The sequence below is a fragment of the Peromyscus eremicus genome, chromosome 13 (genome assembly GCF_949786415.1).
Source record: "Peromyscus eremicus chromosome 13, PerEre_H2_v1, whole genome shotgun sequence".
Lineage (NCBI taxonomy): Eukaryota > Metazoa > Chordata > Mammalia > Rodentia > Cricetidae > Peromyscus > Peromyscus eremicus.
The window spans coordinates 23,765,284-23,791,377 of NC_081429.1; the positions used below are offsets into that span (position 1 = coordinate 23,765,284).

General features: G+C 38.9%; 1 protein-coding gene across 1 annotated transcript in view; it reads left to right on the forward strand.

The window, feature by feature from the left end:
* Nucleotides 1–26,094, forward strand: part of L3mbtl4 (L3MBTL histone methyl-lysine binding protein 4) — a 211,680-nt gene that overhangs the window by 64,052 nt on the left and 121,534 nt on the right. The window contains exons 9-10 of the mRNA XM_059278761.1: nt 9,490–9,575; nt 11,681–11,791. Of these exons, the coding sequence (XP_059134744.1) occupies nt 9,490–9,575; nt 11,681–11,791 (197 nt within the window). The remainder of the gene's footprint in view (nt 1–9,489; nt 9,576–11,680; nt 11,792–26,094) is intronic.

The following is a 26,094-nucleotide window of genomic DNA, read 5'->3' on the forward strand; positions in this document are numbered from 1 at the left end:
TCACAGACATTTCTTGTGAGCAAGAACATGCTCTGTTACCTTTGTGCTGGCTTCTCTGCCCGAGCTTAGTATTTTAGTTTCTTCCACAATGTCTGCGCCTCAGGATATCATTTATTTTCACTGGCATGTAGCATTAAATGAATAAACTACAGTTGGTGTACCTATTTATCATTGGTGGACCTTTAGGTTATTTCTACTTAGGGAATATTTTGAGCAATACTACTGTAAATGTTTGGTTTTGTTTGAGCACATGTATTCTGTTCTCTTGGTTGTTTGTCTGTGGATGGAGTTTTTGGGTAATTTAGTAGTCCTGTGTCCAAGTTACTTAGGACGCACCCTCCTATTTTCCACAGTACCATTCTCCTAAACAGTGCTAGGATTTTCTAATTCTCTGTGACTTGACTCACACTTGTCTCTCTTTCGACATAAACCATCATATTGTGTGTGAAGTGTAATCTAGCTTGGAGGTCTCATTTTTTCTTGATTGCCCTGTATGACAGAGACTTTCACACACTTGCCTGTTTTCAAGGCAACTTTGTGACATTTAGGTAGATTATTTCATTTCCATTCATGGAGACCTGGTGTCAGAGAGATGAGGGAACCTGCCTGTGTACTTGTGTTCTCATAGCTGACCTTTCAGGCAGGGTACTTTAAGATCCCTTTGCCCTTCCTTTTCACCAGGCTACACAAAGTCTTAACACATGGACATCTGAGTGCAGCAGAAGGAGAACTCCAGGGTAGCACTAGGCACATGGAGTGAGAGCTTCACAATAGAAATAATCTCTGATGGCTGTAGCTAGAGTTTTCCTGCCTGGCCCACAGTCAGGACAAATCTCTATCACCTGCCAGTCCCACAGCCTCAGACCCGACCAAGTAAACACAGAGACTTATATTGGTTACAAACTGTATGGCCATGGCAGGCTTCTTGCTAACTGTTCTTACGGCTTAAATTAATCCATTTCCATTAATCTATACCTTGCCACATGGCTCGTGGCTTACCGGCATCTTCACAAGCTGTTTCTCATCTTGGCGGCTGGCAGTGTCTCTCCGACTCAGCCTTCCACTTCCCAGCTTTATTCTCCTCCTTGTCCCGCCTAACACTTCCTGCCTAGCCAATGGCCAATCAGTGTTTTATTTATTGACTAATTAGCAACACATTTGCCATACAGAACATCCCACAGCAGATGGCTGTGAAGTTTCACGGAGTGGGAAGGACTACCAGGTAGAAGGAAGTAGAAGTAAAACAAAATGGCGGAAAGCTCCTGCCTGCGGAGCATTAGGGCACACTGGGATTAGCACACTTGGCTACAGGATCTGGTTGGAGGAAGGAGGAGATGAGGCAAGAAGTGATGCTGAGCATCGGCTCAAATTGATTTCCGATGGCCTTTTAAAGGGCTTTACCTTAAATCTTAGATGCTTTAGTGATTCAGAGTAGTTCTGAGAACAGTAAGAAAGATCTCCCTGCCAAACTAAATGATATTAAAGTGCCTGAAGTCAAAGTTTTGGCTGCCATAAAAATATATCATCCATATAAAAACAAATAGCAGAAAAACCCACAAAGATTCAAGATCACACATGGCACTCATGTCTCCTTTGCATCCTGCAGTAATGCAAATGTCCTTCACTCTGCCTCAATTTTATACACTTCACATCTGTGAGGACTTCAGGCCAGTTCGTTTGGAACATGCTCCTCACTTCAGGCTTGTCAGATGCTTCCTCATGATTAGATGAGTCCCTGGCACTTCTACAGGGACGTCACAGAATCCCTGCCAATGGCCATGGTTGGTCCCCTCAGATCCTGGCAGGTGGTGTGCGTAACAGACTCTCTCCTTCCTGTCAGCAGTAACTTTGGTTGCAGGACTGAAGGAGAGTGATCCAGATTTCTCCACTGAACAAATAACATTTTTCTCTGGCAGAATGAATCCTGTTGTTAATATCTGTTAGGAAGTTACTTCAGGGTTATAGAAACATTCTATTTCTCACCAAATTTATACACTCTAGTTTCTAGCATTCACTGACAGTTATTAGATTCATTAATATGAAGTTTGCTAAATGGAGATGTTCAAATACCATTAGTCCTCCTGTGTCTATCAGTTGTCCTCTCCTTCCATGTCTATAATTTCCTTTTTCAATTTCTTCTTTGTACTATGAAGGAGTTGGACCCTACTTTGTGTAGGATGCTGTAATCTGTGATGTAGGTTATGTGGGGGAATTAGCTGCCTTCCTTGACATTAAGACCAGTGGCAGATGGAGATGGGGGTCTATTTGTTAAACAAATCTGAGATCATTATAAAGAATAACAAAGTGATTAATCAGAGAGCTAATACCTGTCCAGAAAGAAGAAGGAGTGCTTTGTGGTGAGAATTACATGGTGGTATGTAGTTCTGTGACCGATTAACATACTCACAGTGGATTTGTTATCTTTAAGTTTTGGAGAGGGGAGAGTTTGAAATGGGTTTCACTTCAGTATTAGAATATCAACAAGAAGTAAGGAAGGGAGAGAGACTGAGGTCGCTATTTGCAAGATCTTTAGAGACAGTAATGAGGAGTTTATAATAAAGGCTGTGATTTAGTGTGTCTGGGGAGAATTCGGTTGGCAACAGTAGGCCAGATTAGAGAAGAGTAGGATAGCATTAGGGAGAAACACAGTGGGATAGTTCTATCACATTAGGCATAATTATGACTTGGTGTATTGTTTTCATTTGGAAATTTAGCATGGCATAAGGAAATATGATTATGTGTCATGTTGATAAGGGGTGGACATGTGATGGCTAATCTTGGTTGTCAACTTGACCACACCTGGAATTAATTAAAACTCAAGCAGCTGGAGGGACTTGTGAGGGACTTTTCTTGGCTGTACATTTGAGTTGGCACACCTACACTACATTTGGATCCTCTGAGTTCAGAAGACTCATCCTAACTCTGGGCCACACTTTCTAGACCGCATAAAGAGACATGGAAGAGGGAATCCTGTGCTTTTGCCTGCTTGCCTTCACTCTTACTGTCACGTCCATCTATTCAGTGTCTGAGGCTTTGCTTTGCTGATATTAGAATGTACTTTGGGATTCCAGCGGATACTGAAAACTGGCAGCTCTGTACGACTTCCTGTAGACTCCAGCACCAGTCTAATTGATCCTTAGCCTTTCTCTTCGGAGATAGCCATTGTTGGACTATTTGGACAACAGTCCATAAGCCACCATACTAAATCTTCTCTCTCTCTCTCTCCGTGACATATGTATACATACATATATACATACCCACATACACACATGCATGCATATTATTTTATTCTGTCAGTTCTATTCCTTTAGAAACTCTGAGTAATATACAGGATATTCGAACAGAGGAGATGGGGCCTTTGATAGGATTATGGGAATACAGTCAGGATGATGTGGACACGTTGGATTGCTACTCATTCAATTTGGCAAGTACCCGGGTGAGAGGTCCTCCATGATCTCTTTATCCAAAGTTCCTTGTTCTGGCTCTGTGGATCGGTGGGCCAGGGAAATAATTATCATTTTCCCATGATCAAAGCTCTCTTTTCCCAAGAATATCAGTTCATCCCACAGTACATGCTTCTTAATCTGATGACAGCTACCCAGACAGAAAGGAATTAAGCTTGCTCCACCTTCTGTGGGCATTATGACACCCACAGAAAGATCTGTATGGACAAGAACAGAAGATGGAAGAGGAGAGACTGAGAAATAAACTTTTGAATGTGTTACAATGACTGTAACCAGGCTGCCAAGACCATTCAGTAGGGAAAGAAGACCCATTTCAAGTTATATTGGGAAAATTGCATATTTACATGCAAAAAATGAAGTTGCAACCTTAGCTTAAATATATAGAAAATGGCATCAAAATCATTAAAGACCAAAATGTAAAAGCTCGCCTATTAAAACCCTTAAAGGGAAGCCTAGGGGGAATCTTGTGTCTTTGTATCTGCTGGTGGTTTCTTGAGTGAACAGCAAAGTCACAGGCACAAAAGAAAAAAGAGCAAATGAACTTCATGAAGATTAGAGATTTCTGCATGCCCACGATCATCAGCAGCATGCACGAAGACAGTCTCTAGGGTCCTTGAGAACGGGAGGGAACATTTACAACTCATACATCTAATAAGAGATTGATAAAATATAGAATGTAAAGTAAATGCCTAAAAGTCAACAACCAAAACAAGCAAACAAATTCAAAACCGGGCTAACTCGCCTGGGGAAGTAGCTTGGTGACATACTGTCCAGGGTTTGCCTCATCTGTGCACGGCCCAGGGTTTGATCCTCAGCACCACAAAAAAATATTAGAACAACAGAAATAGGGAAAGAATTTATACGCACCCCTCTCCACAGAAGATATGGGAATAAGCGTGTGATGTAAGGCTGAGCATCACGAATCACTGGGGAAATGCCAACAGCTACAGTGGGCGCCACCTGTTTTTTGTTGACCCGGTGGCTGCTAACCACAAACTGCAGTGCAAAACAAATAATTAGAAACTGTTGGTCAGAATGTGGAAAAACTGGACCGTTTGCATAGTGTACATGGGGTCTAGCAGTGCCCGTCAGAACTTGAAGACAGCTGTCTGCTTTTGGGTCCACGGTGCTGCCTGCAGACGTGTCCGGTGGCTGCTCTTCCTAGATTCTCACGAATTGCTTGCTCACTGTCGGCATTCTCCTTTAGCAGATTTATGTCTGGGCTTTCTCAGGCCTGTTAAGTCAGTTTTCATTTACTGGCTTGCTTTGCATGCTTCCAGAAATATTTGTTGACATAACCCATGGGCTTTTAATCTATTTTCACTGTGACTTTATATTATCGTATTAGTTGTGCTTTAATGAATTTATTATTTTGATTAAATAGCATTTTATTTATAGTACTTCAGCTGCAAAACTTGCTATTTTTGTTGCCTTCTGTTTCTCCCTCCCAGCCAGTTTTTCCTTCCACGTAAAAGCATTGTTACTAGTCCCTTCCTGTTAGTAACTGTGAACTAACTAGTGTATTAAACCACTTCAAAATCTTAATGTTTTTAACACATTAAGCACATCCCCCCTTCTGCCACAGTGCAGCCATGTCTGGTAAGGATTAATGGTGTCAGTTGCTCCGGGGCCAGTACTCTCTGGGTCCTTGGGAATGTCCTGATCTGGTGGTGGCACATGGTGGCTGGGAGGCTTTGTGGCTAAACTCGGAAATGATTTCTTATATTGTTTGACTTACATCCGTTAGTTTGCATCAGACAGAGGACTGTACTTAACTGCAGAGTAGTCTAGAAACTGCTGATCAAGTTTCTTCCCAGAAAGAAAACTTCTCAGATCTTTGGCATTTTATACCATACATCATTTACTATTTCCAAAATGGTCGCATATGGGCACACAAGAATACTCACATTCCCTTTCTTATCAGTGGTTTGTGTGCATTCTTTGAGATTAATTTGACACTTTCTCTATTGTTAAGCATTCCTTTCAAAATGCCTTTATTGGGGCCTTTTAGCTAGCTCTGGCAGCTAGACACCTGTCATCCAGCCTGGTGACCTGAGTTCATTCCCCAGGTCACCAAAGATGAAGGAAGACAACTGATTCCCACAAGTTGTCCTTTGACCTCCACTCACATGTGGCAGCAGGCAGGCACCCCCACCTTCCCTTACACTCACAAAAATACATAAATAAAAATGTAATAAAAATTTTAAATGTCTTTATTGATATTTGGCTGTATTTGGGAAGGAGCACAGTAAGAGGGCATGCTTATTCCTACATTTAAAAACTGTAAGTTTAGCATCAAAACTTGTGAATGTATACTGAATGAAGATTACTTTCTGAGATTATTACTGCAATCCTTGAAACCTGGGCTGATGTTATGATTTACTCTCCAGGAATAACAGTAGTGCTTTCCCTATGTCTCTGGAATCACCAATTGGCTGATTATCTATCTGAAGTAATCTAGCCACTTGAAGAATGCAAAATATTGTTGGAAGTCAGTGATTATTTCACAGTTTCCTTGAAGAGCTAAATAATAATATCAAAACTCATGCTAAAAAGATATGTCCTATTTGGTTTCAAGATGGACTAATTATTTACAACTCAAAGAATCATTGTATTGGTGATAATAGGCTAGTTCCTGTATATATAGTCCATTGACATAGGTATTTAGGGATTAATTAATTGATTAAAATGCTAGTAACTAGGCACCTCTTAATCGTGAGGCACAGATGGAGCCTGGGGCTATAACAAGCACAATAAATTGATGACATAATAGTCAGTCATAGTGTTCTGTGACTCTGAGTGGAATATTATGCAGTTAATGATAGGGGAAAACAAAGACACAAACAACTACAGATTTTTATTCCAAGTTTAGGAGGGAAGAACAAGAATTCCAGTTAGCTGACCCTGAATGGTTACAATCACGAAAAGTGGACAGCAGGCAAGGTCAGGGGCAAATGCAGAACAGATTCATTAGTTGTTGGTGATTTCACTGGACAGGGAGTTGTGTTCATTTCTTTACATAATTTATTCTGCATTGGCTTCAACTGGGTTCTATTTTGAGCAAAAAATAATTTACAAAATGAGCTCTCTGAACTGGATGTGGCAGTCCGCACCTGTAATCCCAGCGTTCAGAAGACAGGAGGATAGCAGGAAGTTTGTGGCCAGCCTGGGCTACATAGTGAGAGTCTATCTCAAAAAACAAACAACAACAAAATAGAAAAAAATATTAACAAACTGTCTCTCTTGACAAATGCCAGAGGCACAATTCTCCCTACGTAGATCAAAGAGTGGTGGGTGACTAGTGATGATGTGGCAGCCTGTGGACAGTCTTACTTTAGTTATTTTGCCAGAAGGCATTCTCCACCCCCCCTTTAATTGTGTGGAGCTGGATATGTATACAAGGCTTCTGGTGTCTGTGGCAGTATAAATACAAGAGCTTTGTTCTAATGTTTATTGTTTTAAGGAAGGCTTTACAGTGGTGAAGGTATCACATGCTAGATCATATAGTGCTGACATGGGATCCTTAGTGATCACTCAATTGTGCGATCAGTGAATACCACTGCTCCCCCACATACACACACATACAGTGACTTCCGTGGGAGTGACACTTTCTGTTTGAAACTTTCCTGTCAGAGGCCTGCACACTGGGATGAGCTACCAAGCTTCTTTTAGTTCCATCCAAAATCCTAAACAGAGTAATGGGTAAGTGGTGTCTGCTGGGCTTCCGGGGTAATCCAGACTGTTAGGATGACCAAATCAGCCAGCCAGAGCTTAGTTGCTACTAGACACATAATCTCATTTTCTCAATAATTTTTCTTGAACAGGGGCCCCAGCAGCACTCAATAACCCTCCAAGCATTGGGTCAGGAGACATTAGCTCCAGCTTTGATCTCACTTTTAGTTATTTTTCCTCAGATAAATCACACAAAATGTCAACCCTCTCTTTCTTCCTCAGAAGAACAAAGCTTGGCCTTCTATGAAGCAGATCATGGAGCATTTCATTCACTTGTATGATGTTATCTAGTAGATGGCTTTACTTTGGCATCATCCATAATTTATGCTACTTGGATGAGTAGTTGATGTTAACATGCTAATTTACCCATTCAACATATGTGTTTATGGTCTACATTTCCTTTATCCCGATCGAATCCACTCCTTATTAGAAGATCCATTTTACTGTTGGTTATTAAATGGAACTGCTGTCCATCATTTTAACATTGTTGTCTAGCACACCTATGTTTTTTTAGTCTTTCATTGTCTATAAGTATACTGATGGTTGTCATACTTCTATGGGAAGGTCACCTTGACCAGGAAGTTAGGGCTGTAAGGAGTTGTGCTTGCTATTCATAATTCCAGTATTTTTAGATGATTGTAACAGGGGCTAAAATATGTTCCTGCTTAGGTGTCTTGGGAAAAAATAATCAAGGATCTCCTTATAAAGAGTCTGAAACTGATCTTATCCATGTGTTGGACTTCCTTATATAGAACAAACATTAATATTTTAAATATTTAAACACAGCCATTAATCACCTGGAATATCTCTTACATATATGGACAATAATTCAACTGGACTGTAATTTTTTTATAAATATAAGTAAAAGAGCACTTCATTCATACAAGTGTATAGAGTTTTCTAGTACTGTATTCAGGGGCAACAATGACAGATTCCTAATATGAAATACTTTCATTAATTAAGAAAATAAAAATAAATACTTTCCAGTTCAGTTCAGTAAAGCAACTTTAAAATAAAACTAATTGGTAAGAGTAAGATTAGTGAAATGATGAGAAAAAGGAAAGATGGAGCTGATAAATAAATGTAATTACTGATTACTGAAAAGGTAAGGAAGAAGAGAATAACACAGTATCCATACATCTCTGATAGAGGCAGTTAATAAAAGAACATCGACCTCAAAAGTATCAAAATACTCAGCCAAAAGAAATTAGAAAAATAGGTTGTTTTAAGATATGTAAAACATGTATTTTAATATGGACCTATGTATCTGAACATCTGTTATGTATGTATTTAAAATTGGTGATAGGCTGGTTACCGTATGTGCCTTGTTCCAGTCCCCCCAGCCCTCAGGAGCTGGACATAAGAGGATCCCTAGGGTTACATCATGTGAACCAGCCTCAGAAACCCCAAACAAATAAAGTAAAATGCAATGATAAATGTAGCTATTTTGGAACATTGTACTTAAACAGATTTAATAGCGAGAATAGAATGTGGCTAAGCATAGAATTACTGGAGGGGTTGAAAAGGTCCTTAGAGTCCTTCATGTTCTCGACACAATGTCAGCTGGCTAATGCTAGGTCTGGTCAGGGTCCTGAGAAGCATAACTCTTGGGAGTCATAGAGTCTTGGCTACTACTTAGGTCTATCCAGTACTGACAAAGCCACCTGGCCTTGATGAGTGAATGAATGAAGTAGCAAATGAGTGTAGCTAGAGTTTTCCTGCCTTGTCCACAGTCAGGACAAATCTCTGTCACCCACCAGTCCCACAGCCGCTCAGACCCAACCAAGTAAACACAGAGACTTATATTGCTTACAAACTGTATGGCCGTGGCAGGCTTCTTGCTAACTGTTCTTATAGCTTAAATTAATCCATTTTTATAAATCTATACCTTGCCACATGGCTCGTGGCTCACCGGCGTCTTCACATGCTGCTTGTCATGGCGGCGGCTGGCAGTGTCTCCCTCACTCAGCCTTCCACTTTCCAGAATTCTCCTCTCTCCTTGTCCCGCCTACTTCCTGCCTGGACACTGGCCAATCAGTGTTTTATTTATTGACCAATCAGAGCAATTTGGCATACAGACCATCCCACAGCAAATGAGTGCTTGCACAGCTTTGCTTTAGTCCTCCCAGAGGTTAGCGTAAGAATTGGGCAAGGTATGTTAAATTCTGACACGACAGGTAATGGTGGTGTTGTAGACTTTCATAGCACGTGGAGATCTACAAGAACTCTTCTGATGTGTGTGTGTGTGTGTGTGTGTGTGTGTGTGTGTGTGTGTGTGTGTGTGTTTTCTCAGGTTATCCTGATCCAGAAAAGTTTTCCTGGACAGACTATCTGGAAGCTACTCAGACAAACGCGGTGCCTGCTGGAGTTTTTAACACGGTAAGTTCCTTATGGGTGCACACTCCCGCTGCCACTGCTGCTTTGATGAGATTCTAATTCTTAAATCTAGGTAATAATTTCATAACCAACTTGCTTTGTATTTAATTAATGATATGGAGTTAGTATTTATTTGCTCTTGCTCCACCATTCCATCAAGGACCCCAGAGGCTCTAACCAGAAGTCCCATCAGCCACTGTTGGTGGAGAACTTGAAACCCATTTCTCAGGCCCTGCTGAGCTGAGAACTCTTGACTTGTGTCCTTTTGTCAGGGGGTGTTTGGATTGTGATGGTAACATAATCAAATAGGTGAAATAGTGGATGGGGTCTTTTGTAAGCACAGTTTTATCTACATGAGGGCAATATTTGTTCTGGCAATTGTGAGAATACCAATGTTTATATTTCAGATTTACACATGTCTATTTATTAATGGTTTAACTGGGTAGAAATTAATTTGTAAAACACTGTACATACAGAAGTGATGCAATTAGAAATACTTGTGTTCTAAATCAGTGGGTTTTAATATACTGTTCCTTTCCAAATTCTAACTGTGCTCTTCCAACTCAAATTACCTCTTTTTGTTTGTTTTTGATTTTATGACATAGTACATAGTATTTCTATGTAGCCCTGACTATCCTGGAGCTCTCTATATAGACCAGGTTGGACTTGAACTCACAGAGCTCCATCTACCTCTGCCTCCCGAGTGCTGGAATTAAAGGCTTATCTTTAATCAGAACTTTATAATTAGGTATTTAAATAATTGTATTTACTGCATGTTTTCTGGAGATTAGATGAGATTGGAAGGAAAATGCTCCTTTATTTTACTAGGAAAGGGTTTACTGGTGGATGTAGGGTGAGAGGCACACAGAAGAAAGACGCCTGGGATTCTAGTGCTACATGCTACAGGAGTTTCAAGGCTTTAACACTTCAGCAAGCAAGCATGCCTAATATGTGGTAGCTTCCTTTTCTCTCTTGACTTTATCCAAGTCTTCATTTAATTTTCCTAGAGGAAAGATTCAAGAAAATAAAAAGATGGAAATATTAAGCTACAAAGACACTTCTAGATTCTAGCTGATTTTGGATCAGCTCAAATACGTGTATTTGGCATCTACAACCCTAGATAATTACAGTCCTTGTGGAGGACAGTGATCATGTGGAGAAAATTAGGTCTTTTCAGAGACCCAATTATATTGGCATAGTCCATTTAGTAGATGTAATAATGCTTTCAAAAGAAAATATTCTCGTATAAAAGCTGTGGTGAGGTTTACCAGATACTGGAGAATGGCTTAACTGTTTATTACTGACACATTAATAGAGATTTATTTTCCTTTTGCCACTTCTAGCCTCACATAAAATCAGCTGGACACTTTTCATGTGAAATAGCATTTGAAGTGAAGCCCTTCTGCTCACCTATAAAAACTGTTGGAGTAGTTTCACTTTTGACAGTTAAATTTTCTTAGGACAACTACTTCCTGGACCCAATGGGTTTCCCATCCTATTTTCTTTATTGTTTGATTTTTATCATTATTGACTCTTGATCCCAAATATTTTAAGACATAAACCTGATGTTGTAGGTGAGACTGTGAAGGAATAGCATATGGCTTTAAATTACATCATAGTTAAATTTTAAGGGAGTGTTGATGTTGAACTTAAGCAGCTTTTCTCAAAGTTTAAGTTTAGAAAACATCATGTTTAGCTTTTTGAGTGACTTGCTAAATAAGAAAATTTCCTCTTAAGCTATACATTTTAAATGGGCAGAGAGAATAGCAAACACAATCTTATTTTATATTAATTTCAGAAAAAGTCTAAACTAATGCAGAAACTGTAGTAAGAATTTTGTCAAACCTTGACATGATCGTTGATAAATTTATAACTGAATCTTTCTTATGTTTTGTAGCTATTTCTAAAATGGCCAAAATTTTTCTTTCTCTTTATAGGTTTTTATAACACTGATTTGAAAATATGCATGAAGTTCTATGCACTCTTAAAACTAAATCCCAACTTTGTTAAAGATCTGTGTGTTTACACCAAAACCGTGGTCCTGGGACAGTGCAGCCAGAACTGCACTTGCTGCCTTTTCACTGACTTGTTACACTGTAATTCTGCAGAGGGCTCCACATGGCTTTTTGCCAAACATGAAGCTGGAAGCTGTGGACAAAAGAAACCCCCAGTTAATTCGTGTCGCCACCATTATAGATGTTGATGAGTACAGAGTAAAGGTACGTCTTCACTTATTACATCGACCCCCCAACAGGTCTTCTGTTTCCTCCATCTTGTCATCTCCTTTATCTTCCTCAGTTTTTAATTCTAATGTAGAGTAGTTTTCCACGGAGAAAAGCCATTATGGATCTGATCTCAGTGACTGCAAGGATGTAAACTAATAGTTTCTCCAAGGCAGGAGGCCAGCAACAAGGTGCTGCTTTCAAATCTCTGTAGTTGGACTTTTTCATTGGGACCACTGCTTCCCCAATAATGACATGGAGACTTACTATTAATTATGAAAGCTTGGCCAATAGCTTAGGCTTGTTTCTACCTAGCTCTTATAACCTAAATTAACCCATATCTTTTAATCTATATTCTTTTACTTGGCTTGGTTGCCTTTAATCTCTATTGCCCATGCTGCTTCCTATCCATCAGGCTGGTGACTCGGCCTTTCTTTTTCCCAGGGTACTCTATGCCCAGAAATCTTGCCTAGCTATTCACTATTCAGCTTTTTATTAAACCAATCAGAGTGACATATCTTCACAGTATACAAAAAAGATTATTCCACAACACCTCCCCCTTTTTGTCAAAATAAAAAGGAAAAATTTTAACTCAACATAGTAAAGCTATATACAATAAGAATAATTATCAGATATTGTCTAAATAGTAAGGAGAGGTATTAACCTTAACAAATGAAACTGTGTACAATAAGAACAATTGTCAAGTAAGAATTACATTCACAATGTCGTGTCCATTTGTATTTGGCAAATTCAGAAAAAAAATACTCCTTATCTATCCTGTCTTGATTAGCCCAAAGTTTTGTAATAATTTATCTTCTATCATAACTAAGAAAAACTATAACTATCTAGTCTTCAATCCCATCAAAGACCCAGAAGGATATGCTATTATCTGAGTAAATAGGAAGTGCAGAACAAGCAACTTCCAAAACTATAGAAATGACAGAGACATCTGGTTGCCAGGACAGTTACCCAAGGTCCTCTGCAACGTTGAGGCATCCATCTTCAGCCTATAGTCCTAGAATATCTGTCAGATGTTTCTGTGAAGCAGGAAAATTTTGAAAGGTTGTCTTACCCTGTCTTGGAAAAGTTAGGTCATTGCTCTTTTGTGTCCTCCTTGTCCAGTTTTGACAGCATACTGTCAGCAGTTGAAGCAAGGGCAGTTTTTTTGCTCAGATGGCTAGCTTTTGCCACAAAGAAAGTAAAATCCAATTGGAGGTTCTTTGATGCCCATCATCCTTTTTTGAAAGAAATTGGTGCTGCCAGAGGCAGACATATCTCGCTGTCATGAAAAGCCTTAATGTTGTTATAATATTTTAAATGCCATATTCTATAGGTCTTTGAAGTGTTTGAAGGTCACCTATCTATCTAAAATATATCTCTGTATGACATTGAAAACATACCTAACATGACTATAAGTTTGATTGTTATAGATGACTAACTATTAGCGTGTATTTTTTATTATCCTAAATAACTTTCAAGGACTAAAACTTGACATTTTTAAATAAGCTGAATAGGTACAATACCTTAAAGAAGAATAGAAACATACATACAGTATTACAAAAATAACCTTAAATTTGTATCAATATACAAAAATCATACCAATGTAAAATATTTGAGACTAGTGATTATTCAAAAGTAGACTCAACAATCCACCATTTTATTCCATCATTTCTGTGCTATATCTCCCATTTTTCCCATTTAGAAAGAGATTATTGAATCTAATCTCCTTTGTTTAGCTTTCTCCTTGACCATAACTCATAACTATTTGTAACCAACTACCCTAAATGATGACAAACATCCATAACCCACTGAAAAACCAAAAACCACTGACCCAACTTCTTGGGAATGTAGGCATTGTGTTCTCTAGACTGATTCCTGTTGTCTAGGGGTGCTGGAATCTTTGGGGGACCCTGGGAAAATTTGGGTAATGGTAAAATCCTGGGCAGAACAATCTGTGAAGCTGGATCATCTCAGCCAGTAGCCTTGAACCTGTTCTGGATGCAGAACTCTGAGGAAATTGTAACAGAAGCCCTCTGAGAGGCCACCTGTTTTTATTAGTGTCTGGTCACCTTGCTCTGAAAACACATAAACTTTCAAAGGTAATATACATGTTGGCATTAACATAAGTATAGAATGTCCTGTATGCACAAGTCAGTTGAAGATGATTTTTTGTTCTATGCTTGAGGAGGTGAAAGGCATCTATCAACTATATGTCCATTTGGACTGCATAACCAAACTATAATTTAAATCTCTATCCATGTCATATGAAAGGATGACATGTAATGATAAGTCACATGGACTCTATAGCCTACATGATTTATCAAGTCTCATCTCATCTCTGAGCTGTTCTCATGCAGAGGGGTCAGCTAACACACCTACCCTGTAGTCTTTCTTGACTTCCTCCCCCATGTCTATAGCCAAGATACTTAGGAGGTCTCTCCCCAGTCAAATCTGATCTCTATTAACCTGGAAGGAATCCACAACCTTTCATTTCCTGCAGAAACAAAAGCATAATCTCTTCACCAATGTAATACATTTTTTACTTCCATTTTGAAGTTAAGGCATTCCTAAAGTATATAGGTTGATTTAATCTAGCAGTCCCTTCCACAGTTCAATGTTTCTCAGCAGCTGCTGTCTGTTCACTAGTATTAAAAAAATTCAAAATTAACAAAGTGCCCTATAAAGTCCAAACTCCCTGTGTTATAATATTTCCCATTCTTATGTGGCTTATTCCTTTTTTGATTATTGCTTTACTTCTTTCTTTAAAACTTTATTATTTTTAAACTATTTATTTTTGTTATGATGTCTATATATTTTTTTTCCTTTTTTCCCCCTAAACCTAAACACATTGTAGCCTGTTTAGAGGGTTTTTCTTTTTTTCATCTGAGCCTGCTTTATTGTGCATCTGTGTCCTTTCCTGTCTGCATGAGCAAAACTTTAAACCACTGCCAAGCTTAGCTCATGGCCTACTGTTGGCTTAAGCCCACAAGCTGTGGCCAGGAGATGCTTCTCTGTAACCATGGCCCATATGAGAGACTGTGGGACTAGGAAGCCATGTTTGGCTGTGTAGCAGTGTGTTTGGAACCTTTTTTAAGGCTTTCTTAGGTCTTATGTGGAAATACATGCCCCCATATTGGATACTATTTGTAGTCAGACTTTTTTGTCTCAACCATTAGGTCCCCAGTAATGACATGGAGACTTATTATGAAGCCAATAGCCTAGGCTTGTTTCTACCTAGCTCTTGTAACTTAAACGAACCCATATCTTTTAATCTATGTTCTTTTACATGGCTCAGTAATCTTTTCTCTCTACTGCCCATGCTGCTTCCTCTCTATCAGGCTGGCAACTTTGCCTTTCTTCTTCCCAGGGTCCTCTCTGCCCAGAAATTCTGACTAACTATTGGCTGTTTTATTAAACCAATCAGAGTGACAAGTCTTCACAGTGTACAAAAAGATTATTTCATAACAAACTTCTACCTGCCTTCCTTTCTCTTCCCATGTCTTTGGGTATTTGTATGCAATCTCTGGGTTGGGCACGACCATCACTGAGAAAGACTCTAAGACATTTCTTGGATATTCTGTCAGTTCTCCTTTAAAAAAAAGATTTTGTTTTCTTATTGTTAGCATTACCAAATTTTTCTCGAAATTATTGTCATAATTTCTATGAGTCTTTGTTTTCTGCTTTTGCTTTAAAAAAACAAAATGTATTTTGGCCACTGTAGCCAAAAGTTAGGGATGAATTAAAGACTTGATGAACAGATTTCTGTATTGTCCTTGTTGAAGACACACATTTTAAGAAAATGAAATGGGAAAAATGAAATTTCCCTAAAATGAAATCATTTGATCTTTTTTATACAGAGAGCAGAAATCATTTGTCAGCTTGCCTTTGTTATATCTTGTAAGGAATAACAGTTAAAAAACAATTTTGCATCCAAGCACTGTTTGTTTTCATAGTAATAAAACCATTGAAATAAACTGCTTTTTATGGGCATTCTGTCAAAAAACGTATTTGTTTGATGTCAGTTGATACAATTTAAAGGAAATTTTATTTCATTTGCTTTATCTTTAATTTGAATAATTCATCTTGTGCTGTTACAGGTACATGAGTTTGGTGAAATTCAGAGACAAGTGTAGTGCTTCACCAGAGATCATTGGAAGCACACATGGGGGGATTCTTTATTTTTCTGACAAAATAACATGTGTGTTCAGGAACCAAGTAGCTGTTATCTCCCGTAATACCTTGTTATCAACATGCATCTTAAATTTCATTTTAAGTGCAGCATTCAGGCCTTATTCGGGCTTACCATTGTAGCTAGAGTTTTCCTGCCTAGCCCACGGTCAGGACAAATCTCTCTCACCCACTAGTCCCATAGCTGCTCAGACCCAACCAAGTAAACACACAGAGACTTATATTGCTTATAAACTGTATGGCCGTGGCAGGCTTCTAGCTAGCTGTTCTTATATCTTAAATTAACCCATTCCTATTAATCTGTAAGTTGCCACGTGGCTTGTGGCTTACTGGTATCTTAATATCTGCATCTCATCGTGGCAGCTGGCAGCGTCTCTCTGCCTCAGCCTTCCACTTCCCAAAATTCTCCTCTCTCCTTGTCCCGCCTATACTTCCTGCCTGGCTATTGGCCAATCAGTGTTTTATTTATTAACCAATCAGAGCAACACATTTAACATACAGAACATCCCACAGCATACCATTGTTTACTTCTTGGCACTCTATGTGGAAATACACTGCTTCTCAGGTCAGCTCTGCCATAGTTTCACATTTATAACTGTCATGTTCAGTTATTAGCTTTCACTTTAAATTTATTTCATTTCAGTTTTAATAACATACAAAAATGATCTAGGTTTTTATTAAAGGACTCTTTTATTGATACTCCTAAGAAATGCATTCTGGCTTGCACTTGATTATTTTGGCTGCCTCATTATGTGGAAACATTGAATTAGCCTATTTATTATCTTAAAATATAATTTGAAAAGCTTTATCTCTTCGAGTGAATTTATTGTATTTCTCATTTACCATCTCAGCATCGAGCTTTTAAAATCATTTGCGCATTTAGCATTTAGCTGATCATTGCAAAACAACTTTTCATTTTTCTCCTCATTCTTTTTCATTCATGGAAATTGTCCTCATTGGAGGGGAAAAAATTGAAGAATATTTAGTACCTGTGAAAGTATTAAAGCCATAATTGTTATCTCTATGGAGTTGGGCATAAATGAAGGCCTTTATGATGTTAGAGTTCAATTAAAATATGTTTATCCAAGTGGGTACCTTGTGTAGCGTGTAGTCTATCAAAATGTACCAGTATTGGAATACGTTTAAGTGTCTTGAGGCCTCACACACAGCCTTAGCCTCTTTCTTGCTGCCTGTCTTTTGCCAGAGCTTGTCTGTGCCCTCTGCTCTCTACCTCCCTTCTGCCAGTCATACTGGTGGGTAAATGTTCATCTGTGCCCTCTACTCTCTACCTCTCTTCTGCCAGTCATACTGGTGGGTAAATGTTCGTCTTGCCCCATGAGGTACAGGGTAGATCTTTGAGCTGACCATTTTCTAACAAGACACAAGGGTCAAAAATATTAACTCAAAATCCATTCCTTAACATCCCTCCAGAAGACAAGGCACAAAAATGAGGGCAGGGTTTTTTCTCTGAATTCTTGTGTATAGAGGCTGAAGGTCTTTGGCAGGTGAGAAAACATTTGAAGCTTTTTTTTTTTTTTTTTTTTTTTAATCTCAGTAATTCCTCCATTCCTCAATTGATATGATGATCACATCAGTCTGTGATTTTTTCCCTCCTACAAAGTCAATGTCTTTCTAATAATTTTTAATTACCAACCCACAGTAGACAATATCCTTGTGAAAGGAGGCGTGGAGGAGGGGGAGCATTGATTGTACCTTGGGGTTCTGACTATCAGTTGAAAATGTGTAAGCTCTTTCCCCCTTCTCAACTCTTCCTCATTAACCCTCTGTTGGCAATCTAATTCTACAGAATGTTCTGAGAAGTGCCACAAATTGATCTAGGTTTGACTTCTTGTCCTGGCTCTCTCTTAACTTTGCCATTAATTTGATAATGTTATTCCACTGATATCTAGGTATTATAGTAGTATACGAAAGGACCATAGTGGATACAGTGGGAGAAAATGCAGGAGAAATGGAAACTGAAATAACAGAGCATTGCCCTGTGCTGATGAATGTGCACTTGGTTCTGGACTCTAGACTCTCCAGTGTACTATCACAGTTGTGTCTTCAGAACAACTCTTTTAAGAAGTTTCTGTCTCTGTTCTGCAGTTGGTGAGGAGAGCTTAAGGAACTTCAACATGGTTTCAGAGAGCTAAACTCTGAGCTGAGGGTTAAGCTATTGAGCTATTGATCTGAGCAGGGATAAGCTATTGAGACAGAGACCTTAGGCTGACTGTGCTTCAGGGATAGGATGGTCAGTAGCCAGATTCAAGTCCATGTCTTTTCAGTTCACTTTCCTTTCTGGCCAGCTGTCTGGTTTTCATTCTAAGACTATCCATTTGAACAACTGTATCTATCCAGGAGGTCAGTTGTGAGGTTTTACTTGCCATGATTGGATATTAAAGTGCCATTTCCTCCCTTATGTTGACTGGACTTATTAATTACCATGGTTACTCTCTAATAAATATTTATGATGGACTTGGTGCTTCTTGTTCAATTTATAGCCAGCCATTATGTTTAGTAATTATTCTTTTGTATGACTGCACACTGCACTCTGCCTTATCCAAAAGCCCATTACTGTCATCTTATCAGGAATTGCACATTAAACTAGAGTAGATGGATGGATACTTTGAGGAAGTTTTGACTCTATTCAGGGGCAAAGAATATTCATCTATGAAAAAGTAGAAAGAGGGATTTAAAAGAGAGTAATATTTGATAAATATTTGCCCCGTGGGAACTGAAGCTAAGCTGTGAAGTAAATTATAAATGAATTCCAAATAGATGTTTTAGGAAGTTCTCCTGAATCATTAATAAATTGAGTCTCTTCAGCAAGCCTTTTCATATTTAATGCATTAACTGGATGTATTTGTGGTATTTCTAAATGAAATAAAGGCATTATGATCAAGAAAAATTGTCATAGTAAGTTGTCCACTTACATGACTAGAAATTATTTTGGATCTTAGATAAGACTGATAAGTTGAAAATATTTTGATTCAAAGAATCTTTAGGTATGCTAACATAAAGAGGTCCAAATATAAGTCAGCAAGTGTTCACTTAATTTATGGTTGCCTATCTGTACTTGACCTCTGTGAGTCCTGGTTTAAGTGTCAAGGAGGGTGGCAAGCTCTAGACTAAGTCATCTATCTCATTCGCCAAAGTCTCTTGCTGTGACACATTCTGTAAACACTTTTGAAACATGAGGATAGGAGATGATACTGACCTTAAAAAAGACTGTTCTTTGAGTTGTAAACTTTGTAATTAATGGCCATTATGGTGTCACAATAATTGATGACTGTCTTCATCTAGGAAGAAGACTGAGACACTTTTCAAAACTATTATGACCAATTTATGGGAAGATAATTTTTATTTCTGGTGAAACTATAAATTAGTGTCAACTATGATGTCCAAAAAAAGTTGAAGTAGGTAGATTGTCACACCTGGTGAAGACGCATTAGTGTAAGGGCAATTATCATAAACAGCAGTTGTTATAATACTTATGATGTTTACTTCAGCAGGAGTCCATGGCTGTCCTCCACATGCTGTACACTTTCTCATTCTCCAGTACCTTGCAGTCACCCTGTATTGTACATGATGCAGAGGATGCTGGTGCTGGGAGCTTAAATAACAAGGGATCACAGTGCAGAACACTAGTGTCCTGGTTCTATAGCCCAAGTTTCTAACCCAGTGGCAGCACATTTTCTGTAAAGGGCCAGAGAGCGGCTATTCCTTAATTGTGATCTTGTGGTGAGCCATGTGTTCAGTGTCCCCACAGGCAATATCCAAAGGGATGGATGATCCTCCAACTGGGTCCCACAGTATACTCACATGCAATAAAATATACTTTTTGTTAGAGCCACTTTTAGCTTGTACTATAAACAAGAACAGATGGCAGCAGGACCCTATTTGGCCTATAGTCTATAACCTGCCAACTCCTGTCTTAACAGATACCATGTTGATCGGATGATGAGATGAAGTATTGTCATCTGCAGCATAGATAGCTTTATATCCCTGTACAATATCTTCTGTTTGATTATTGAACCAAATCACACCTATTTTTTGCTTCAATCTAGTTTTAAATATGTTTTTTGGTTAAAAAAAAGAGGTATAAGATATGATGCCTGCTATGTCAGTAATAATTTATAGTTTTAAAAGAAATGAATTTTTCCCAATGTGAAATGATTCTTATCCATAATTTGAATTTCAGCATAAATACAGCCCAGATCCCAAAATGATATGTAATCATTCACATGGTAGGCTTACCTATCACCTAGAACCATAATCCTCCCAACAAATGTAGGGAGAGAACTATCTTCCGAACTTTTATTAAAGTTATTGTACTTAGAACAGAAACAAAGGCCAGACAGCCAAATTCATGACTGCAATGGAGGTAAATTGTCAGGCCTCCCCAGGAGCTCCCTCATGCTCACACCCGTGTTACCAGCTGTCCTGAGAGACCAAGCAAGTGTCTGGCATGATTATTTGGCTGGAGGCTTCATCTGAGTCATGAGGCTAGCTAGACTAGAAATAGAACAGTTCACAGCTTTCTGTGCAGAACACTGTCTGTGTAGAAACTTCTTAAATAAAATATAATAGTGTTGCAGCCCTTCTCTTGGGTTATGTGGTTTTTCAGAGCATCTCAGGGCTGCTACAGATTATATAGCTGCCAAGTGGACATGTACATGCATAAAAATACTTGATTGTGTTTGTGTTTCTGGGGTTAATGGGTACTTGAATAAGGACCCCATGTTAATCTAACCATTCTTAAACTGCTAAGACAGGCTGCCTATACTTTATGTTATCATTTCATTCAAAACTGCATATTTGCTCAAAAAGTATGAGACCCTGGATCTGCTGGCTGTGACACCTTTCATTCCTTACCTGTCACAGGACCCAGTGTAGAATGAGTGCACTCCTTCAGAGCAAACCGAGGGTTTGTTGAAGTTGACTTTGGAGGAGACTTACACATTCCCTGTTGTTCTGCTGAGCTTCTAGAAGTGTGATTTTCATCCAGCTGCAGTTCTGACATTTCTCTTGCCCTTACTAATACTGACACTAAACTCATTATGCTGAACATTGCCTCTTTTTCTCACATCCTACTTTATAGCACTCTATTCTTACACTGGAGGACTATCTTCCAAAATAAATAACTGAACACAACCACTTTAAGATGGACTGGGTAGGCACAGTTGTGAACTTCTCCAGTCTATTCCAAAACAGGTGCCATTTCTTATGAGATAAGAAAAGATGATAGACCCAGGCAGAGATTATTCTGTGAAAAGGTAGTTGATGATACACAATTTATATCCAATTTGTAGTCATATTATGTTTCTGTTGCTACTGTAACAAATAAATACAAATATAGTGGCTTAAGACAATTCAGAATATGATATTATATTGTGTTAGGTCAAAAGTCTTTTGGGGTTTAAAATCACTGTTAGCAAGGCCAACTCCTGGAAGCTCTGGGAAAGACTCCCTTTCCAACTTCTAGAGTCTGCTTTATTCATGGGTTTTTGGCCCCTTTCTTTGTATGGAAGGCTTGTATGGAAGTGTGCTGACATCTTTAGAGCAAACTCTGACACTCCTGCCTTCCCATGATGAGCATTGTGATTTCTGTGGGCCTCCCGAATGATACTGGGTAACACCTCCATTGAGAGCCTTTATTCATCACCTGCAAGATCCTTCTCGCCCTGCAGAGTAGCACTTTCACAGGATCCAGTGGGTTAGGAAGGAGGAGTCTTTGGGAGATCAGATGTCATATTTTCTAAGGGGGATAAGCGTATTCTGGCTTGGAATTCAAGGGTAGATTTCATCATGGAGTGGAATCCATGATGGCAGGAGTTTCAAGCAGCTGGTCACATGGCTTCTACAATCAGGAACAGAGTGTAACACATGCTGCTACTGCTCAGTGCCCTTTCTCTACATGTAACAGTCAAGGACCTCAGCCAAGGAATACACCACCAACAGTAGGTGGTTCTTTCCATTAATTCCTAGAATCAAGATAGTGTTCAAAAAGAATGCACAAAGGCCCATCTCCTGTGTGATTCTGAAGTCTGACAAGTTGACAGTCAACATTTAGCTATCACAACTCTACCCTTGTCAACCTGATGCCCAAAGCACATCACATTTAAGACATAACCTTCTATCTTTTGTTTGCATAGGCTCGCAGCCATTTTACAATAATATAAAATCCATTTGGTCCAATATTGCAATTCCTATATTCAGTAATATTTCTAATAATTTGAAGATTTAAAATCTTAGGCTGGGCATGCTAGCACATGCCTTTAATCCCAGCACTTGGTAAACAGAGGCAGGTGAGGATCTCTGTGAGTTGTAGACTGGCCTGAACTAAATACCATGTTTTAGGCCAGGCATGGGTACCTGGTGAGACTTGGTCTCAAAAGAAAACCTATAAAGAAAACCTATATGACCTCTTACAAAGTCAAAACCAAGCTACACAATTCCAACTAATAATGAATAACACAGAATAAATGTTCTTATACTAAAACAAAGATCCATAACATAACAAGGTATGACTGGGAAAAATCCAGCATCATAGAAACCAAATCCTTCAGCTCCATGTCTGACATCTGGGGGCTCATATGGAAATTGGCTGAGTTCCAAAGGTCTTAGGGAGCCTCAGTGCTCCAGCCCTGCTGCCCTCAGTAACACAAACGATCTCTTGGGACAGCTCCATTCCATGCCTTCAGCTATCTTCAGTAGATGTTCCATAGTCTGAGCACCTCCAGTATCTTGTAGTCTCCATAGTAACTTAAGCTTCATCTTCACAGCTTCCTAAAATGGCCACTGGTGCCCTTGTTGCAGACACTTAGACCCTACAACACATTACCTGGCCTTATCTGTTCTCTATAACTTCCTCAATCTTGTTTTTTTCATGTCTTCAATCTATTACCATGTGGATAATGCTGACGAACTTGGGATGCTGCCAGCTTGAGATGGAGCCTTGTCGCATCTGGACCATAGATGTATTGGCTCTGTATCCTAACCCTGTGAGATACGTGCCTACGCAGTTGCTTTTGAGGAGGAAGAAACACTTTTGGCTTTATTGCATCTTTACAAGTTAGATGGCTCTCAAGCATGGGGTCTTAACTTCAAGTCACTTTTTCTATTTTTTCTATTGCCTTGCCTTGTCTGAAACTCTATGCTTGTTCACACATCTTTCTTCCATCTAGAAAATTAGTTGATTGTCCTTAAATTCAATTCCACTCAAGTACTGAGTGATTCAGAAGAATACAGTAAAACGTGTAACCAAAATATCAAAAGAGTAGCCCCGGTCTAGTTTCTGATAGAGACTTTTTTTTCTCTTTGAAAATTTATGAGTTAGACTTCAACTGTGTGCATTTCTCTTAGCATCACTGTCTTCCAAGCTTGCACCAGAATAGACCAGTAAGCTCTGCATCAGAGTGCTTGGATCTTTCTGGCCTGAAGTAAGCAAACTCTTTCACTTTCCCACCATAGAACTGTTACAAGACTCCAAGAAACACATAGTCAAGTTTTATCATAGCAGTCATCTCACTTCTGGAATCAATTTCTGTCTTAGTTTTCTTTTCCCATTGCTATGGCACTATACCTTCACAAAAGCAACTTCAAGGAGAAAGGGCTTTTTCTGGATCATAGTTTAAGGGTGTGGTCCATCATAGTAGGGAACTCAAGGAGGCAGAAGCTTGAAGCAGTTGACCACATTGCACCACAATCAGGAAGAGAGAGAGATGAATGCTACTGCTGTCAATTTCTCTGTTTTCCATTTATACAGTCCACGCTTCTAGCCGAGAAATAGATAATACCCCATGAGCATGCTCAGAGGCTTGTCTCCCATGCCATTCTAAATCCTGTCAAATTGACAATTAACATTAGCCATCACGACTTGGTTCTTGCTCACTGTGCCATGTTGTAGCTAAGACTAAAATATTCAGTAAAAAGTAGAAGCGACGAAGCATAATGCACTAGTAATAGCTTTTGTTTCCTGAGTACCTCCAAGGTAGAGCAGATCATTCCAGGAAATATGGGCTCTAGAGGTAAGTCTGTGTCTTGGAACCTGCCTCACTGTGTGGTTGGGGAAATGGAGAAGACTCTTAGATCAGTTCAGTAGTATATGGCACAAACCTTCTAGTGCTGGGAAAGTCATTTCCAAAGTAGTGATTGTGAACAGACTCTGAGGGTAGATGTCATCATAAGTGGAACAAAAACATATAACATGCTTTATTCCATTTATATTTGCAAGTACTGGATACCTTTATTTACTATCATGTAGTGACAAGGAACCTTTAGATTCAGTCTCTTTTGATGTATATGTATGTGAACATGTATGGTATGTGTAATATGCAGTCTAAGTGGTTCTCTCTAGCAGCCCTACCACTTACGACATTGTTAGGATATGAAGTTTATTGATACATTTGAAATAAATGCCTCTAAACTAGTTTTCAGTGTGGCTGAGCCATGATGGTAAGCCTTGGATAGATTTCTGGTTAAGAGAATGGTAGTCATCAGCTCTCCTGCCCCTTCATCCCTTGAGAGAGAGTGATGGTATTTCTACTGTATTGGTTTCTGTGCAATTGTGTTTAGCTATTTTCTTCTACGGTTTGGTCCTCTGGAATCTTCTTGCTGCCTTTTATTGTCTTAAGATCCTCTTACTGGCATTTCCTAAAGCCTTGTTCTTGTACTTTTTTCCTTTATGTACTGGTATCTCTCAAGCTGAATTGCATATTTAAGTTGACCATTAAGAATTTGTAGTTTAGAAATCTTCCCCATTTGATTTTGATACTTGTGTGACCTGGGCATTTCTGCTTAGTCTTCTCTGTCATAATGACCTCATCTCTCCATTGCCTTGGTTTTCAGTGCTGTATATTTGCACATAGCTTTCAAATTTGTATCTACTGCCATGACCTCTTCCCTGAGCTCCAGTCTTATATCTTATTGCTGCTCTGTATCTCTTACATTTTTAAAGGTAATGTTTCCTAGGCTAAAATCTTGCACACACCTGAGTCTTCACTAGGTGTTCTCAATTAATGACTGTCTCATCTGCCTAATTAACCAAACTATTATTAACATCTACCTGCGTCAAAGCTCTCATACATAGCCAAGCACCCCATAAATGGTATTATAACTCCAGATAATGCATACTGAGCCCCACTCCCTTCATATCCACTCATGCCTGCCATCCCAGTGAAAGCTAACAGCATCTGTCACCTGCATCACCACGGTTCCCTCATGAAGAGTGGCTGTAGACCCATTTAGATCATATGAATTCACACAACTCCAAAGTTCCAGCAGGATCTTAAACATATGGGCTGGATCATACGGTTCCTCTGTTTCTACCCTTTAGTATCCTCTCATTACATTTGCTAAAAACAGTTAAACTTCACTTAGGTAGATCCTGCAGGCTGGTCCTGACATAAGTCCCCAACTTCTCTTATTCCAACTTTATTGCATTTAAAGATAACTGTAATATTTGGAAAAAATAGAAAATATGACCCTTGGACGAGTGCCTCTTGACTTGATTTTAGCAATTTCTCATTCAAGTTGATAGTGATAATTCACTCACAAGTATCTTCTCTCTGATTTTGAAACTGTCAATATCTAGTCATAGATATGGCCACATGCAGCAGTCTTGTGAGAAATGATAACGATTTGGTAACTGACTTCTCTTACTGGCATTATTTGTTAGAATTTTGATTATTAGGTACATCTTGATTTTAGACTCATTCAATTGAAAGCAAGACAGGGAGGGAGGTGTGTGATCCAACAAGGAAAATAGAAGACTTTGTGTTCCAGAGCACATCCTAGCTTGTACAGGCAGCAGCTGGGCTTTCACAGATATACAGAAGTGCTCAGTTTTATATGAACATACATTTTAAATGAACCTTGAAATCTAATCAGATATGTGGAATTACTGTGTATATAAGCTATATAGAGATAATTTTAAAGACATTCAAAAATCAGTACATTTGGAGGCTGAGTTCAATGATACTACATAAGGAATCTCCACTTTAGCCAAGCTAAACTGTAGAAGGACCACAAGTTCAAGTACAATTTGGGTTACAGGATTAAAATTGTATTGAACAAAGGAATGAAAAACAAAACAAGAACAAGTTTATCTC